Source organism: Acipenser ruthenus, chromosome 2, assembly GCF_902713425.1.
Source record: "Acipenser ruthenus chromosome 2, fAciRut3.2 maternal haplotype, whole genome shotgun sequence".
Lineage (NCBI taxonomy): Eukaryota > Metazoa > Chordata > Actinopteri > Acipenseriformes > Acipenseridae > Acipenser > Acipenser ruthenus.
The window spans coordinates 43,151,712-43,171,851 of NC_081190.1; the positions used below are offsets into that span (position 1 = coordinate 43,151,712).

The 20,140-nt window shown below is 40.1% G+C and overlaps 1 protein-coding gene across 2 annotated transcripts in view; it reads right to left on the reverse strand.

Moving 5' to 3' along the window:
• The window catches only part of LOC117409447 (intermembrane lipid transfer protein VPS13A-like), a 144,028-nt gene that overhangs the window by 58,673 nt on the left and 65,215 nt on the right, over window positions 1-20,140 (reverse strand). For both annotated transcript variants that reach the window (XR_009308152.1, XM_034905427.2), the window contains exons 44-51: window positions 13,906-14,167; window positions 12,712-12,872; window positions 11,820-11,923; window positions 11,413-11,692; window positions 8,393-8,788; window positions 7,920-8,024; window positions 7,417-7,563; window positions 6,998-7,126 (exon numbers count right to left, since the gene is read on the reverse strand). Coding sequence is in view for 1 of the 2 variants with exons in the window: in XM_034905427.2 (XP_034761318.2) it covers window positions 6,998-7,126; window positions 7,417-7,563; window positions 7,920-8,024; window positions 8,393-8,788; window positions 11,413-11,692; window positions 11,820-11,923; window positions 12,712-12,872; window positions 13,906-14,167 (1,584 nt within the window). In the remaining variant the exon portion in view is untranslated. The remainder of the gene's footprint in view (window positions 1-6,997; window positions 7,127-7,416; window positions 7,564-7,919; window positions 8,025-8,392; window positions 8,789-11,412; window positions 11,693-11,819; window positions 11,924-12,711; window positions 12,873-13,905; window positions 14,168-20,140) is intronic.

Sequence of the window (20,140 nt, forward strand, 5' to 3'; positions counted from 1 at the left end):
TTATTTTAATTATTTTATTTGATGGGGTTAAAACACTGTAGCCCAGTGGTTCCCAACCTTTTTCAATGCAGGGACCACCTTGGTGTTTGGATTTTTCCCACAGACCACTTGCCACACATTTTTTCACATCAGCATTTTGAAACATATTTTTATGTGTATATGTACAAGTACAAGTACAAGTACATGTAGAAATGCAGATTACAAATGCTTTGTAGATAAACAGCGTCTTTTGTACGTTTAAGATTTTTTTTTAATTTTTTTTTTATAAAACCTCCTGACAAATAATGTACTGGAGCTTGGGTCGTCCTCCGATACAGTAAATGTAAATGCCAGTGCTGGTCGCCGCAACAGTTATCTCGTGGAGGAAATTCATCTATCCATTTCTGACGCAACGTATTATTAGCCAACTTTGCTCGATGTACAATGGAATACAAAGACGAGGTGGGTGGGAAACAATTACAAACATTTTAAAATGATTGGAGAGTGTACAGGATGTCACTTACCACTTCTGGTGGGCTGTGATGTGTAAATTAAATGGGATTGGTGACACACAGGTCGATAGGATTTACAGCATTTTGGTTAAATATGACAGTGCCAAGAACAGACTGTACACATTATTTCCAGAAGTAGTGTTAATCAAATTTCCTTTTGGCATATAGTCTTGAGAGATATTAAACCTGGCTGAATAAACCCATGTAATTAGGGGTCTACCTAAATCAAAATTTCGCGGAAATCTGAAAATTGAGGGGTCACTGTGAAATTCACCTCTTTTAGAGGCCAATGCATAAGTACGGAGAGAAAAAAAAGAAACCTTGTTTAAATGAACTACCGCACAACGCTAGTGATGCAAACTACGTATCTTCTTTCTGTAGATAGGCTTTTCTTTATTCCTTTGCCGTCCTGTGTGCATTGCACTTAGGAAGAAAAAAAAAAACATTTACAAAAAAATACTCCAAAGCGGTTAATGTTCTTGTTTACTGTTCAAATGACAATGATGTTTTAATCATCCTATCAGTGGTCTGTACTGGCTTTTCTGTGACCTGTACTGTACAGTAGGGGTAGGGGCGTGTACAAGGGGGGGGGGGGGGGGGGCAAGCAGGGGCACTGGCCCCTCCAATAATCATCTCCAAAATATTGATTTCTGCTTATCAGTGTATTGCGTTTGCCCTTTCTGTCACTGAACATATTTCCTCATAACGTGCAGTTATGGATGCGCATGTACTCTGTTTGCACAGGTCCCCCCATAACGTGCATAAGGACTGCCGTGTGTGTCCCCTTAATGTTTGAGTCCAGCTGCAGTAGTACCTTTTTTAAAATGATGCTATTTTATGCTAAACTGAAAACTGTTAATATATTAAAGGGAAAGCACTTGTGAAGCCAAATCAAGAATTTCAATGCAGAGTTCCTGAAAGCAGTACGATTTATTTGTACACCACATTGAGCCCATTTTAACGCTCAGGAATCGGACAATGCAATGCCTTTGCCAGAACTCATGAAGGTCTGTAAAGAACACGACCTGGGACTTCTGTATCCTGATGTATTCAACCTACTGGTGCTTTTGGCCACGCGACCTGTTAGAGTTGAAACTGCAGAACGATGTTTCAGTGTTAAAAAGCTCCACAGCGTATGGACTTTCATTGAAATGGCAAGTGCATTATATGTGTGTGTGTACAGTATATATATATATATATATATATATATATATATATATATATATATATATATATATATATATATATACAGACGTGCTCAAATTTGTTGGTACCCTTACAGCTCATTGAAATAATGCTTCATTCCTCCTGAAAAGTGATGAAATTAAAAGCTATTTTATCAAGTATACTTGCATGCCTTTGGTATGTCATAGAATAAAGCAAAGAAGCTGTGAAAAGAGATGAATTATTGCTTATTCTACAAAGATATTCTAAAATGGCCTGGACACATTTGTTGGTACCCCTTAGAAAAGATAATAAATAACTGTATTATAGTGATATTTCAAACTAATTAGTTTCTTTAATTAGTATCACACATGTCTCCAATCTTGTAATCAGTCATTCAGCCTATTTAAATGGAGAAAAGTAGTCACTGTGCTGTTTGGTATCATTGTGTGCACCACACTGAACATGGACCAGAGAAAGCAAAGGAGAGAGTTGTCTGAGGAGATCAGAAAGTAAATAATAGACAAGCATGGTAAAGGTAAAGGCTACAAGACCATCTCCAAGCAGCTTGATGTTCCTGTGACAACAGTTGCAAATATTATTAAGAAGTTTAAGGTCCATGGAACTGTAGCCAACCTCCCTGGGCGCAGCCGCAAGAGGAAAATCGACCCCTGAGTGAACAGAAGGATAGTGCGAATGGTAGAAAAAGAATCAAGGATAACTGCCAAAGAGATACAAGCTGAACTCCAAGGTGAAGGTACGTCAGTTTCTGATCACGCCATCCGTCGCTTTTTGAGCGAAAGTGGGCTCCATGGAAGAAGACCCAGGAGGACTCCACTTTTGAAAGAAAAACATAAAAAAGCCAGACTGGAATTTGCTAAAATGCATATTGACAAGCCACAATCCTTCTGGGAGAATGTCCTTTGGACAGATGAGTCAAAACTGGAGCTTTTTGGCAAGTCACATCAGCTCTATGTTCACAGACGAAAAAATGAAGCTTTCAAAGAAAAGAACACCATACCTACAGTGAAACATGGAGGAGGCTCGGTTATGTTTTGGGGCTGCTTTGCTGCGCCTGGCACAGGGTGCCTTGAATCTGTGCAGGGCACAATGAAATCTCAAGACTATCAAGGCATTCTGGAGCGAAACGTACTGCCCAGTGTCAGAAAGCTCTGTCTCAGTCGCAGGTAATGGGTCCTCCAACAGGATAATGACCCAAAACACACAGCTAAAAGCACCCAAGAATGGATAAGAACAAAACATTGGACTATTCTGAAGTGGCCTTCTATGAGTCCTGATCTGAATCCTATCGAACATCTATGGAAAGAGCTGAAACTTGCAGTCTGGAGAAGGCACCCATCAAACCTGAGACACCTGGAGCAGTTTGCTCAGGAAGAGTGGGCCAAACTACCTGTTAACAGGTGCAGAAGTCTCATTGAGAGCTACAGAAAACGTTTGATTGCAGTGATTGCCTCTAAAGGTTGTGCAACAAAATATTAGGTTAGCGGTCCCATCATTTTTGTCCATGCCATTTTCATTTGTTTTCTTATTTACAATATTATGTTGTATAAAAAATCAAAAGCAAAGTCTGATTTCTATTAAATATGGAATAAACAATGGTGGATGCCAATTACTTTTGTCAGTTTCAAGTTATTTCAGAGAAAATGGTGCATTCTTCGTTTTTTGTGAAGGGGTACCAACAAATTTGAGCACGTCTGTATATATATATATATATATATATACAGTGCCTTGCGAAAGTATTCGGCCCCCTTGAACTTTGCGACCTTTTGCCACATTTCAGGCTTCAAACATAAAGATATGAAACTGTAATTTTTTGTGAAGAATCAACAACAAGTGGGACACAATCATGAAGTGGAACAAAATTTATTGGATATTTCAAACTTTTTTAACAAATAAAAAACTGAAAAATTGGGCGTGCAAAATTATTCAGCCCCCTTAAGTTAATACTTTGTAGCGCCACCTTTTGCTGTGATTACAGCTGTAAGTCGCTTGGGGTATGTCTCTATCAGTTTTGCACATCGAGAGACTGAAATTTTTGCCCATTCCTCCTTGCAAAACAGCTCGAGCTCAGTGAGGTTGGATGGAGAGCATTTGTGAACAGCAGTTTTCAGTTCTTTCCACAGATTCTCGATTGGATTCAGGTCTGGACTTTGACTTGGCCATTCTAACACCTGGATATGTTTATTTGTGAACCATTCCATTGTAGATTTTGCTTTATGTTTTGGATCATTGTCTTGTTGGAAGACAAATCTCCGTCCCAGTCTCAGGTCTTTTGCAGACTCAATCAGGTTTTCTTCCAGAATGGTCTTGTATTTGGCTCCATCCATCTTCCCATCAATTTTAACCATCTTCCCTGTCCCTGCTGAAGAAAAGCAGGCCCAAACCATGATGCTGCCACCGCCATGTTTGACAGTGGGGATGGTGTGATCAGGGTGATGAGCTGTGTTGCTTTTACGCCAAACATAACGTTTTGCATTGTTGCCAAAAAGTTCGATTTTGGTTTCATCTGACCAGAGCACCTTCTTCCACATGTTTGGTGTGTCTCCCAGGTGGCTTGTGGCAAACTGTAAACGACACTTTTTATGGATATCTTTAAGAAATGGCTTTCTTCTTGCCACTCTTCCATTAAGGCCAGATTTGTGCAGTATACGACTGATTGTTGTCCTATGGACAGAGTCTCCCACCTCAGCTGTAGATCTCTGCAGTTCATCCAGAGTGATCATGGGCCTCTTGGCTGCATCTCTGATCAGTCTTCTCCTTGTATGAGCTGAAAGTTTAGAGGGACGGCCAGGTCTTGGTAGATTTGCAGTGGTCTGATACTCCTTCCATTTCAATATTATCGCTTGCACAGTGCTCCTTGGGATGTTTAAAGCTTGGGAAATCTTTTTGTATCCAAATCCGGCTTTAAACTTCTCCACAACAGTATCTCGGACCTGCCTGGTGTGTTCCTTGTTCTTCATGATGCTCTCTGCGCTTTAAACGGACCTCTGAGACTATCACAGTGCAGGTGCATTTATACGGAGACTTGATTACACACAGGTGGATTCTATTTATCATCATTAGTCATTTAGGTCAACATTGGATCATTCAGAGATCCTCACTGAACTTCTGGAGAGAGTTTGCTGCACTGAAAGTAAAGGGGCTGAATAATTTTGCACGCCCAATTTTTCAGTTTTTTATTTGTTAAAAAAGTTTGAAATATCCAATAAATTTCATTCCACTTCATGATTGTGTCCCACTTGTTGTTGATTCTTCACAAAAAATTACAGTTTCATATCTTTATGTTTGAAGCCTGAAATGTGGCAAAAGGTCGCAAAGTTCAAGGGGGCCGAATACTTTCGCAAGGCACTGTATATATATATATATATATATATATATATACATATATATATATATATATATATATATTATACTCCCCCAGTAGCGGTCAAATATTTATTCCTGCGCATGCCCCTGAGTAGGGGGTGGGACAAAGTCAGTGCTGCATTGTTTTGGATTTAGGTTGCTAAAATCTAGTTTTCAGCATTGGAGGCAAAAAAAGCAAAGTATTTTTCAGCTGATGATCGTGTCAAGATATTTCCCAAAGAAACTGTATGTGCAGATGGAGGTAATTGCTTTGCACATCTTGTAATGTGTCTTTGGAGAAAATACGATTGATCGCTATTTAGCTTCAGAATCACACATTACACAAAAGGCTACTACAGAGGCTGCTGAGCAGAACGTAAAATAAACAGCTTTCAGAAAACAAACTGGAAAGTTAGCGCAGACAAAAAGTATTCCTGTCGGTTGTAGCCAAGTTACATCAGTACTACAGGTACGATCTAGCACAGCCACCTCGCTTCAAACAACCTGCTGCTTACTTTTTAAATGCAGTTAGAATTTTAGACCCAAATAGGCACGTTTTACTTGTTTTGACTCTGTACTAATAAAATAAATCATTGGGTGGGACAAATAACATGACAACAAACATTCTGCATATATTGCCTTTATTAAAGTATGCCAGATGTCCTTGGGTAACCGAGTTTTGGGACTGTTTCTAATCGATTTCCACATCTATATAACTTGGCAAAGCTTTGCCTTACACTTCCAACCAATTCAGTCGATGCAGACGTGCAGTCTCAATGTATGGGCAAGTTCACATCAGACAGAGAATGTTAGCAGCAACTTTAACAAATGACAGCACTCTGTTTTAGTAAGGAAGCAAGTACCACTATTTTTAGGCTTTTAAGTGCTCTAAAATATTGTCTACTTAGATTTATTTAATGTTTAAACAGGTCTGCGAAATGTCTGCGAAATCCATAACCGACCTGCAAAAAATACATACATTTACCGAGATTTAAGTACTCTCCTACATATAATAACACAGAGCTGAAATCGATCATTCACACTACGGTGTTTCACATTAACTTGTTACTATATGCAGCTAAAAACGCATGGAAATAATAGGTGTATTCCTATATTCCTGACAACACTGTAGCACATATTTTATATTGTTGAAAATGAAAAGTACTAAAACTGTGGTTTTAATGTTTTTTTTTTTGTTTGTTTGTTTTGTTTCAATTTAGTCATTCCAACAGAGTTAGGAATATTAAATGTCATACGCTACTTTTATGTGGAGAGAAAAGGCTGGGACAGCCAGATTACGTTTTTCCCCTCCGGAACAGTGAACACAGACAGTAGAATGAGCACAGATTAGAAAGATGTGCATTTAAATGAATGCTGAATGTAGATTTTTTTTGTTTTAAATAACGCTGGATAAAAAAAAAAAGAAGTCTGGAGTTTTTAAAAGACAAATGTGTCTTCATAATGTGTAACAGTTATTTAGTTACTATTTGTTTCACATTAGAAAGCTGTTTCATCAAAGGGAGCTGTAATATATATATATATATATATATATATATATATATATATATATATATATATATATATATATATATATATATATATAAACTTTATAAACACACCCGTAATAAAAGAAAATAGATAAAGGGGAAACATGCAGACTACATACATATCTTATCATTATATATCACATGGTTAAGCTGTTTGTTGTGTTGCTTAGTAAGAGTAGCATCACAACGTGTGATTGTGTAGAAATTGGGGTTTTGCAAGAACTGCGAAACCGAATTTTGGGAGTTGTTTGTGGACCACCTTGTTGTTTACTCACAGACCACAGGTGGTCCGCGGACCACAGGTTGGGAATCACTGCTGTAGACAATTAGTAAATAAAACTGTATTAGATATTGGTTACTCGCCCCAACTTAATGCAAAAAATGAATTTTCCCAAATATGGGTTTTTTTAATATATTTTTTTTTTTTACCTTGTAGTCCAAATGCAGCAAATTACAATTTTCTTGCCTATTGAAGTTTATTGCTTGTGGTGGGGTCTGACAACCTTGAACTTTGATTAAGAGTTTTGCAGAATCTTTCTCAGGCCAAAAAGGAACAGACTGTAAAAAGAAAACAATGTTAAGAAAATCCTATACTGCTGTTGTAAAATAATCATGATGTTAAAGTGAATAGCAGTATTTTGTTGAACTATATCTGTTTATTTATAAAATTAATCCTGTAATCTGGGACTAAAACCCTATTTGGTCTAGGTAATATTCTGGAGGATAAACTGTGGCACTTTCATGAAAATGACTACTTATCTGCATCAGAAAATGCCAGTACTTTATCAGGAAATTACAGTATCATCAAAACTGTAACACCCATTACAAAACCCTCACTGTGCCCTTACTTGATTTGAATCAGTAACTGTCCATTTGTCTTTGCCTTCCTCTGACACTTCAATCTGATGATTTGTTCTGTTGACCAGCATGTAAAATGGAATGAAAGTAACAATTCTCGTCAGGCTAAAGCTGCTGGCGTCTATTTTCACGCCAACCTGTGAAGAACAGAACAATGATAAAAGATTAAAAACTGAGCTAGAAATCAGTGTTTATGTAAACAACAACAGCACTGTATTCACATATTGTGCTGGGTCACCACTTTGTGGTATATAGTGAAGACTATAGATGGTCCTGAGTCAGCCACCTTTGAGTAAATGTTCATCAAAATCTAAAATTGGCACACTTCAATGAAGAGTAAATAGTCACAAACTGCCATTGTGTGTCAGTATTTGTAATGCAGTATATGGAATTTATCATTACAAAAAACCTACACAATTTTTGATAACATTCCTAAATGCATCACTAAAATTAGTAGAGGGCGTCAATCCTTATGGGCACCACTGTAATTTACCAGATAATCTTTATTCCGGGCTTTGCATTTTACATCACCATAGCTGCCAACAGTATCAAGGGAGAATTTATCTGAAAGTTCACTATCTGACACCATAAGTTGCACCTAAAAGAAAAAAAAAAATGTATATATAATATAAAAATAATAAGCAATTAATACATACAATGCATAATAAAACATATAAATACCATCTATGTAATGAGAAAAATTAAGAAAATAGTTAAAATTACTAACCAAGATTTCAAAATTGATTTTCTTACCTATTAGTATTTAGTGCATTGTAACTTTAATTTGGGATATACAGATTTTTCAGGCAAAATGATGTACAGGTATAGACTGTAAAAAATATATATAACCCTGGTTGAGAGCACTGTCTGAGTACAACTAAGCTACAGCACATAAAGTGATTTCATATTAGGTAGTAGCAGCAGCATTGAACAAGTACTGCTTGTGACTTATAAATATTAACTTACCTTGTTCTTTTGAAAAAATTTATTTGGTTTAAAAGAAAAAAGGAGTGGCATCTCGTAATCTTGAGGGTGCTTACGATGAACGTCATCAGCTTTGTACTGGAGTAACCGTCCTGTTTTATTTACCATCCAGTATGGGGAATGCACTGCCACAACTGTCTGGCCAATGTTGTATGTCACATGGATCGCAATATCTAGCTCTGTCCTGTCATCCTCACTGAGAGACGTAAACTGAATGAAGTCAATTTCTAGTTGGTCACTTTTAATGTGGTACTGTCCTTTCCATTTCTGGTTAAGGTAGTCCAGTACACATAACTCCAGTTTGGACTGGTCCAGTACAGCCGTGTGAATCTGAGCAGAATGTCCTTCTGTCAGAATGGCAGTGGGGTTTGTATTCTCCTTAAAAACACAAAACATAAACACATTTTAGAATTGTTAAATACAAATGAAAGCAATTCATCTGTGATTTCCCCCACAGTGAAACAGACAAGCAGATAACACATACAGTGCATATAGGAAGTATTCACCCCCCTTGGACATTTTCACAGTTTGTTGTGTTACAACCTGAAATCTTGATGCATTTAAATGTTTTTTTTTTCCTTTGATTTACATAACCTACTCAACACTTTGAAGAGGCAAGAGAATGTTTCTAGTGAAACAACAGTTAATGAAAAATAAAAAAAACCTGAAATGTCTTGGTTAGATAAGTATTCACCTCCCTGAGTCACTACTTGGTAGAACCACCTTTGGCAGCAATTACAGCTGTGAGTCTTTTGGGGTAAGTCTCTACCAGGTTTGCACATTTGGATCGTGCAATATTCACCCATTCTTCTTGGCAAAATTGTTCAAGCTCTGTCAAGTTGGATGGGGATCGTTGGTGGATAGCAATCTTCAAGTCTTGCCACAGATTCTCAATCGGATTCAAGTCCGGGCTTTGACTGGGCCACTCTAGGACATTCACTTTCTTGTTTTTAAGCCACTCCAGTGTCGCTTTGGCTGTGTGCTTGGGGTCATTGTCCTGCTGAAAGGTGAATCTCCATTCCAGTCTTAGGTCTTTTGCAGACTGAAGCAGGTTTTCCTCAAGGATTTGCCTGTATTTAGCTCCATCCATTTTGCCCTCTACCCTGACAAGCTTCCCAGTTCCTGCCGATGAAAAGCACCCCCATAGTATGATGCTGCCACCACCATGCTTCACAGTAGGGATGGTGTTACCTGGGTGATGTGTTGTGTTGGGTTTGTGCCAGACATAACGCTTTGCATTTAGGGCAAATAGTTCCGTTTTTGTTTCATCGGACCACAGCATCTTTTGCCACATCTTTTCAGAGTCTCCCACATGCCTTTTTGCAAATTCCAAGTGGGATTTTACATCTGCTTTTTTCAGAAATGGCTTCCTTCTTGCCACTCATCCATACAGGCCAGATTTGTGAAGTACCTCAGCTATTGTTGACACATGGACAGTTTCTCCCATCTCAGCCATGGAACGCTGTAGGTCTTTCAGAGTTGTCATTGGCCTCTTGGTGGCTTCTCTGACCAATGCCCTTCTTACGCGGCTGCTCAGTTTGGGAGGACGGCCTACTCAAAGCAGATTCTGGGTGGTGCCGTATACCTTCCACTTCTTAATGATCGACTTGACTGTACTCCAAGGGACTATAGTCAATGCCTTTGAAATCTTTTTATACCCCTCCCCTGATCTGTGCCTTTCCACAACTTTATCCCAGAGTTGTTTTGAAAGCTCCTTGGTCTTCATGGTAGTATCTTTGCTTTGAATGCACTATCCAACTGTGGGACCTTACAGAAGCAGGTGTATTTAATTGAAATCATGTGAACCACTTTTATTGCACACAGATGGCCTCCATTTAACTTATTGTGTGAATTCTGAAGGCAATTTGTTGCACCTGCGCTTATTTAGGAGTGTCATAGCAAAGGGGGTGAATACTTATCTAATGAAGACTTTTCAGGTTTTTATTTTTAATTGATTTGTTTTTTCACCTCCCCATTTTTTTTCACACATTGAAAGTGATGAGTAGGTTGTGTAAATCAAAGAGAAAAAATCCCATTTAAATGCATCAAGATTTCAGGTTGTAACACAACAAACTGTGAAAACATCCAAGGGGAGTGAATACTTTCTATAGGCACTGTATCTTGTATTTCCAGCACTTGGGCATTGCAGAAGCAAAATTAGTTTTATAATAAAAAATAAAAATAAAGTCTAAATAGAATGGAAAAAATATGTATTTTCTCACTAAACTGTGTAGCTTCTTACCCAATTTATATGTGTTATACATGTTTAATGGCGAACAATTGTAGCTGTGTAATTATACGAAAGACCACAAAATATTATTATTATTACATAGGGTTACCATATGGCTCCAGATTAACCAGACGCTTTGAGACAGACCGGGATTTCAAAATTCCCCCTAAATTGAAAGTAATTCACGTATAAATGAGCTCCACCTTTGCTGAGATTAATCCTGCTGTGGTGGAATTGCTTGGGTGCAGCAAACAATTCACACGGATCAGCTGCTTCTGATCAGATCTTAATGAACGAATAGCTAATCTATCGATAGAGCAACGAGATGATGATGCGATTGTATTTGCAGAATAATATGGGCGATTGAATTTTAACAAACAGAAAAAAATAGCGACTAGCTGCAATTCATTCTTAGTATAATACAATTATTTGACGCGCATGCGGGTATTTAAGCACCATTCTTAATTGTAGCTAAGGATGGTTCATTTACACCTTCATTTATTTCAATTTAGGGGCAAGTTTGAAATCCCGTTCTGTCTCACAGCGTCCGGTTAATCTGGAGCCACATGGTCACCCTATATTACAACAATTCTATATGTTATGTAGTAATATATGATTACTAATAATTGTATTAATGTACTGTTGCATTACCCAATGGTAAGAAATGCTCAAATTTCTTTTATATAATGAATCAAAAAGTATTCACTGTTTTGGAAAACAAGTTAGAGCAGCTCCATACATTTTAAAATAGAAATACTACAACTCAAAATACCTCTAGAGAATAGCTGATAGGATAAGGCAACAAGTTTCGTAGAAGAACAGTAGGCCACAAATGAGCAATATAAGGGTGATCCTTTTTTCCTTCTGTCCTGTTGCACGTTAAATCATCTTTAACTGGTACTACGTTGATAATCAGGGATTGGTCACTGGATCTATGACATTTCCGCTGTAGACATTCTCCAGATTGATCTGCGATTAGTTCATAGGTAAATCCTTCAGATTTCTCATAGACTTTGTTGTCTTCAGTTACTGGCTGCAAGCGAAGAACTGATCTGAAATATAGATACCAACTTTTTAATGAAAATATTAATACCATTTTTATTAGTTTTATTAAGCGTGTGCATGTTACTCCACTTCCAAAAGAAAAAGCTGTACAATTATTTTATATTAAAAAAGTACCTATAGGAAGTTAAAGGAATGCAGAATTCTTCCTGGGGCAAAGCTATTCCAATAAGCTTTTCCTCTTCATAAACCTTGAATGGTATTGAGAAATGATTCTTAATCTAAAAAAAAAGGAAGACACAAATTGTTCTTTTTATTTGATGATAGAGAAATATGATGTGTCCACAGTGGGTAAATTAGTATACAGCTATTAAAAACTGAAAAGGGAAATATAGAGCAGAACTTAAAGATAAATGAAAGATAGACCATGAACAATTTGAGAAGCAAGCCTGTAGAAGAGTTTGTTATCCTTCCGCTGCTCACCGGCCATGACAAATATTAAATGGAATTCCTTCCATTTCTAAAAATAAGATATCAGTAATTATACTGTAGCTACCCAAACTCATTTGAAGGTACTTTATGGCAATTATTACGACAGGTGAGCTGGATGTAGAGAAGTGCATTCTTTTTATCCAGTGTTTTGTAAAGTCTTCTTGAAATTATTTGATTAAAATATCCTCATCTAAGTAAAAAATCTGATCATAGTTTATTTCAGTTCCAAAATATTTAGTATTTTGTGAATATCAACATTTAGTAAACAGCATTGGTTTAAAATTATGTGCAATATGCTTAGCAGTACAATGAATTTGTTTTGCAGTATGTCGCAATAATAATAATAAAGACCCAGTCACAAGCCACAAGAATGGTATAAACAAATATATTAATATTTCATCATTTAGACACTATTACACTATACTAGTGTAATGTAAAAATTGTACCAAATAAAAAAGAAAAATGAATAAATAAAATGTAAACTTATTACATATACAGTAGTGTATATTACTCTAGTGACATTTATAATTCTTTAGAATTAATATTGGTACTGTAGTTTTAAATGACAGGTATTTACCTGAAAAGGAGAGCGTATTATTATCACCTTGCTCCCTTCCACTGTGTAAATCTGACAAACAATGAACCTTGTTACTCCGGAATCCTTGTGTACGACACTATATAAACCACGGCCCACTTTCGTCAGTGGAATCCGATTAGCAGAAGTATGGTCAAGTGGAGCTGTAAATGAAGTACGTTTAAGGGAAAAAATGAATTAACAGCCCAAACTTTACAGCACATTGCAACATGTGAAATACATCTGTGTCACATAAATTTCAACCCCTTTATGACTTTTTAAATTGCTCTGAATACTTCAATAAACATATACACTATGCTGACACATTTCACAAAGAACTAGCAACATTCTTAAATACAGCATTTTTGTGGTATATTTGTAACTTTGCATATTTTAATTTTAAAATATTCCAAAATTGGGGCTCCCGAGTGGCGCATCCAGTAAAATCACTTGCTAGAGTGCACGATGCGCTCTATAGCCTGGACGTCGCCGGTTCGAGTCCAGGCTATTCCACAGCCGACCGTGGACGGGAGCTCCCAGAGGGCGGCGCTCAATTGGCCGAGCGTCACCCGGGGGGAGGGAGGGTTAGGTCGGCCAGGGTGTCCTCGGCTCACCGCGCACCAGCGACCCCTGTAGTCTGGCCGGGCGCCTGCGGGCTTGCCTGTAAGCTGCCCAGAGCTGCGTTGTCCTCCGACGCTGTAGCTCTGAGGCGGCTGCACGGTGAGTTTGCAGTGTGTAAAGAAGCGGGCGGCTGACGGCACACGCTTCGGAGGACAGCGTGTGTTCATCTTCGCCCCTCCCGAGTCAGCGCAGGGGTGGTAGCGGTGAGCTGAGCCTAAAAAATAATTGGGCATTTCAAATTGGGGAGAAAATAATAAAAACTAATTGGCAACGACTAAATTATTAAAAAAAAAAAATATTCCAAAATCTGCAGACAATCCAGCCAAAATCTCTAAAATCTGAGTTTACTCCCATACAATGTTCAGCTGTCTTTCCCTGTTGTAGATTAATCCTGCATTCTGAAAGGAAGATCATATAAAACTGACTGAGTTATTTAAAGACTGTCTTCAGGAATATTGTTAAAAATACCAACAACGGTATAAAAACAGTATTATATATAGGAATCTTTTTTATATTTCATCAAAATTACACAAAAATAATCTACTGAATATTAGAATATTGAAATATTGTCCTTACTAGGCTGTATGTAATATCTCTTGCCACTCATGCTGGTCATGGCCACAAACTGGTCCTTCTCACTCATCGTTCTCAGATAATCCATATTTAGACTCTCTCCATCCTGCAGCTCATAATCTTTCTTTCCTAAATCCAAACCAATTACACTGAATGTATCACTGTGAGAAACCATCACTGGAATCCCCAAGCAATTCTTGATCACAAAAGGTGCTTGGTCTTTCTGGAAACATTCTGAGGTTTGACTAGCTGCTTCAGCAAATGCCTAGAAAAAAAAAGATTAACAATCATAATCTTTGATAATTTCATACATTGTTAATAGTTGTCCATATTAGTTTAAATGTAATCACTTAATTTAAAAAGAAACAGTTACAAGTGTACAGTTTCCTGCTAACAGTATAACAACCTTTACTTAAATTGTTCTCACAATTCATAACTCAATAATAAAAGGCCAAATGTTTTGTATCGTCCTATAGAAAGTTAGGTTATTATCATAACCCTGGTTCCCTGAAATAGAAATGTAACCATTACCTAACGGGTATTTAACCTAAAGGCCGTGATAACCTGAATAAGATATATCAAAGCTGCACAACAGTGCCCGCGACACAGTCATGCCCGCCCCCAAAGTCATAAAAGGACTGCAGACAAAACATTGTCACCATTTTTCCTTCAAGACAGCTGCAAATCAAGATGCAGCAACCTTGAACGTTAATTGTTACACTTCTATTTCAGGGAACCAGGGTTATGATAATAACCTAACGTTCCCTATCAAGTACGAAATGTAACCATTACCTAATGGGTATGAATACCAAAGCTGTAGCAAGGCAATACTGCAGACCAACTGGAATGCTACAAGGCTAAGCCAAAGGTAACCTTGCATGTTACCATTAGCAACCCCAGTACAAGTAGCTAGGGCTAAAAGATTGAGGGAGAAAGTCACCTCTATGGCGGTGTTTACATGCAAGTTTTAATCGCGCTACTATAGTGCATTCATGACGTGTCACGCACAAATGACGCATGATTGTGCTCGTTCCAAAAGTGCACGGCAAAAAAAGTGTGTGACTTAAGTGTCATTACACTTTGGTAAAGCACGGTAAAGTGCGCGCTAATTGGCTTAATTAGTCCCATAGCAACAAACTCCAGTCGTGCAAAATACTAACGATAGACTTTCATGAAATAACACGATACCTCCTCCCTCCACTTCCCCTATGTAAAAGAACACTCTTCTCGGGGATACAGTCTTTCTGTCCTCCTCTGTAGCATAAGTAAGATTTTCCTTATCCCAGTCTTACTAATACAAATCAGTTAAATATGCATCCATCCATTATTATCAATCCGCTTCTCCTGATGAGGGTCACGGCTAAATTATATATAAATTGCACATAGAGATGTTGATTTATACCATCATTTATTCATTTCAGTGTATTATGAACGATGCATGAGAACTACTAGATCGTTATGACCACCACTATTATCATAATAATAATAATAATAATAATAATACTATGAATAATGTAGCTTTTTTCCCGCAGGATGTTTCAAGCTTCCACCCCTTCTGACAGCACGCAACACCAGGTCCACTGGACGGATGAGGAAACTCGTTCCCTCCTCCAAATTATTGCAGACCTGGGGGATATGGATGAACTGGATCGACCTCGCCAAAGAAATGTCTCCATTTTCACCAGTATTACCGGTGCTCTGGCTGGACTTGGTATAAATAGAACACTCCTGCAGGTAAGAGATAATTCAAGAAACTGAAATATCTGTACCTGCAGGACAGAAAACGCCTGCAGTCCTGCAGTCAAAGCTCGAGGTCCCAATTTCGGTTCTGGGAGGAAATGCACCGGTTAATGGGTGACCGGCCAGTGGCAGTGGCATCGGACCATTTGCTGGAATCCTCATCCTCCCAGACGTCCTGTGAAATACCAGCCCCATCAATACAATATGGTAATTGCGCCAGCCATCATTTACTTTTGTAAACTAAAATATGCTGCCGCGGTAAAGTTAGCTTGACGTTTGATATTCGTTTGATATTCGACTCAAGCTAACCCAACATGAATGAAAATGGCTGTATATCGCCAACCACAGAAGCTAGAGTGCTCAAACCAACTTTAATTTAAAGGAGACCAATTGTGAATTGTTTCACAGTCTCTGTTTTACATGTGAATCCTAAGAATAATTTCTGGAAAATAATAACATACCGCACATACGCACAATTAGCCTCAGCCACGCGTAAAAGGGCCAACCACAGTAGCTAGAGCATCCAAACCAACTTTAATGTGAAGAAGACCAATTGTGAATTGTTTCAAAAGCTCTCCTTTACATGTGAATCAAACAAATAAATTGTGAAAAACAATAACATACGGCATATACGCACACAGCCTACCTGACATGCGTACAATGGCTTTATCTCCTCAACCACAGCAGCTACAGTGCTCAAACCAACTTTAATTTAAAAGGATGCCAAATGTGAATTGTTTCACAGTCTGTGTTTTACCTGTGAAGCCTAAGAATAATTTGTGAATACAATAACATATCGCATATACACACCACCGTCTCAGCGTCAATTAAAAGTGCTTGATATCCCCAACCACAGCAGCTAGCATTTTCAAACCAACTTTAATTTAAATTAGACCAGTTGTGAATTGTTTCACAGCTTCTGTTTTACATGTGAATCCTAATAATAATTTGTGAAAAAACAAATGGTTGGGGATATCAAGCCATTTTACGCATGTCAGGCTAAGTGTGTGCGCATATGCAATATGGAATGGGAAGGAGAAGGAATGGGCAGTGAGCTTTCTGGGAGCCTCTGCCTAGACAAGGCTTGACCATGGGACTTAGTCCCAGAGCAGACAACACATCGTCCGGACTGCCTCCAACTTTTTGTCCTGCCAATACAGCACACCAGGGCCCGCACTGGGCAGAGTGTATGGAGCTGCAGCTCCCTGTCAGACTGGAAGGAGGTGGAAAGAAGCCTCCAATTCCACAGACTGGTTGATATGGAATGCCAAGATAGTGTTCGGCAAAAGGCAGGATCGGTACAGAGTGTAACCCTTGTCCTGGCCTCTGTAAAAATTAAGCAGGTTCTCACTAAGGAGAAACCCTGCATCTCGCTCACCCGCTTTGCAAAGGTGATAGCAAAAATGATAACATTTCAGCTCAGCTGAATGCGTGGGCTCAAATGGAGGCTTCAAGAGTGCATTGAGCACCACGTTTAAGCTCCAGTGAGGAACAAAGCCCTTTATAGACAAATAATAATAATAATAATAATAATAGAGAGGAATTCCTCTCATGAACAGGTCCTGCAAACTACTGGGACAAGTCGTGGGGTCGAATCCACGAGACAGACAGCATGTCTGTAAGACGCTCCACTTGTACCCGTACTGGGAATGTGTGGACGGTGCTGTGGCATTTTGCAAGGTGTCAATAACCCTATTCAACCGACCCAGACGGCTCAATGCAACCGTTCAGGGGCCAGACCCAGAGCTACAGGCTCGATGGGTCGTAATGCCATAAGGTCTCCCATGCCTCTGAGCAGGTGACGATGCTCCATGACTGGCCGCTCAGGAGCTGCATCACGGTTTAGACCAGGTCTCCTGGGGGAGCAAGGCGAGCGGTGGGAAAGCATATAACAGTTGCCTTGGCCACGGGTGTGCCAAGCCATCTACCACCCGCATGTCCCCGTGTCCTATTATGGAGAGCCAGAGGGGACAGTGGGTTGATTCTTGGGAAGCAAGAGATATATCTCTGCTCTCCTGAACCTCTCCCAAATGAGGCTACCACCTCTGGGTTTGCCTCCACTGAGGTACTTGGACCCTCCTTGAGAGGAGGTCAGCTGTCCTTTTTTTTTTTTTTCACCCTGGGCATATGCACTGCCCGTAGTGAGAGTAGGTTCTCGTGTGCCGAGAGCAAGCTTACGGGTCACGTGACGGAGACTGGGCAACCTGAGGCCACCCTTGTGGTTGATGTAAGCCACCACTGTTGCGTTGCCTGCCCGGACAAGCACATTCCTCCCTCGAACTTTCTGCAACAAATGCTGCAAGGCTAGTTGAACTGCCTGCAGTTCCAAACCATTATGTGGAGTGCCATTGCACAAAGCAACCCAGCCCAGGCTGGACATGTTCGTGGTGACGGCCTCCCTTTTGGCGACACTGCCCAATGCTACGCTGAGGCACAGATGGGCAAACTGTTTACACCAAGACAATGCCTTTAGACAGTGATGAAACACTGTAAATAGACAGCCGCGTTTCAATACAGCCCTGCTGTTGAACCAGGCTTGACGAGGGCGCATGCGCAGGAGACTAAAGGTAGGGTCTGAAAAGCTGCTGCCCTCAAGCCCAAAAGTTCTGGAACGTCATTACCATGAGCACTCTGTTGAGCTGAATAGCTCTAAACAGGCGGCTATTCTCTGCACTCTGTTCGACAGAGCAGACAGCATGGACCCGGAGTCTAAGCACACTCCTAGATAGGAGGCTGTGTGAGAAGGTGTGAGCTGGCTCTTTGCATGATTCACTGTAAGCCCCAACCATAGAATGTGGCCGAGTACTCCAATACCTTTAAGTCTAAATGGGGCCAGTATAGCTTCCCTGTGCTTTGAAAAGGCATGGGGAGCTAGAGAGAGGCCAAACGGCAAGACCCTGAATCCCCCATCCTAAGTAGCTTGTGGGAATGTGGCTGGAGCCTTAATAAGGTAATTGTCTAATAGGCAATTAAGGCTCCAGCCACAGTATAAAAGACCCACTCCGGGCTCAGAGTTGGAAGAGAGTGTAGAGGAGAAAGAGTAAACCAAGAGCGAATGCTACCCATAAAGAACAAAGGTACTCGTTTTTGTAAATTGTCGTTATTGTTTGGTGTTTATTCTACTTTGGCCAACGAGCCGTTTTTGTTTTGGTGTCAGTTTTGTATTTTGTTTACATCTTTTATTTTAAATTAAATAATATGAGAGGTGGACCGTGCTTGAACTGCAGTGAGTAGCCAGTCTGAACGGTAGTAAGCACCCATATGTCTGTGGTGCACTGACGCCAATACTCCAGATGGCTCCCTGAGAAGGGGCCCTGGTCCTTATGCAAATAGCAAGCAATGTACAGGAAGAATGTACAGTTGCTGACTCAGCTGCTAAAGATAGCCACAGGACTGTCAACAAGGCCTGCTTGGTACCAGACTGGGATGTAAGCACTGGTTGGTAGCGAGCCGGAACTGGATGGAACGGAGCAAACTTTGTCCCCATCAGGCACACGTGCCTGTGGCAAACTGCTGCTCAGAGCTTCTCTATTCCCAGGTGCGTGTCTCTCCCTTGGCACAGAGCCATGGGGTGAGGACGCAGCCACCTCTCTATGAGAGGGTGATGGGGAAGAACGCTCTGCAGGTGAGGGACGCAGAGCGCTCTGTAGAGCTGCAGGAGAAACGTTTCTCCAGTGTACGTTTGGAGAATGCACACAAAACTCACAGAAATGCAGTTTACCAGTGCCTCCTTTGCGTGCTGCTGCCTCAGGCAGCAAGAGCATCTGCTTGTCCACAGACAGGCAGATGTGACTGGGTTTTATCCTTGCATGTGTCACAAGGGTATCTGCAAGCAATGTACCTTAAGAATGTACAGCTGTTACCTCAGCTTGCTAAAGACAGTAACTGGACTGTCAAGGCCTGCTTGGTACTAGACATGTAGCGCAATGTTATGGGGTCGGTTTGATACCAGTTTGGTGTCTGTAGCACCTGGTAGGTACATTAGTGCGCAATGGGGGTTACACTTCCCCTGCGCCCCCCATTCTAGGCAATGTCCCAACTGAGGCTGGACGAGTCTGCAGTGTACAGTTCTGTAAAAACTGCTGCCTCAATAACAACAAACCCATTGTCTCAGACAGCACAAGCACTGTACAGTATGTTACAGGCAGAAGTACTGTAAAAAAAAAAAAGAAAAAAAAAGAAGAATATTAAAACAGGGCGAGTCAAGATTCGAACCAAGTCCACTGGTACTGGACCAGGGGTGGTACCACTGTTTAACCCAAGCAGATGCCTTTTTAACGGCATCTGAACGGTGATTAACCGAAGTTGAACTGAGCAGACAAACCGGTTGGTACGGTACACTTGGTATGGTGCACACGGCACGGTACGCACAGTGCGGTGCGCACGGTGCGGTGCGCACGGTGCGGTGCGCACGGTGCGGTGCACACGGTACGGTACCCACGGTGCGGTGCACATGGCACCGTACCCATGGTGCGGTGCACACAGTATGGTGCGCATA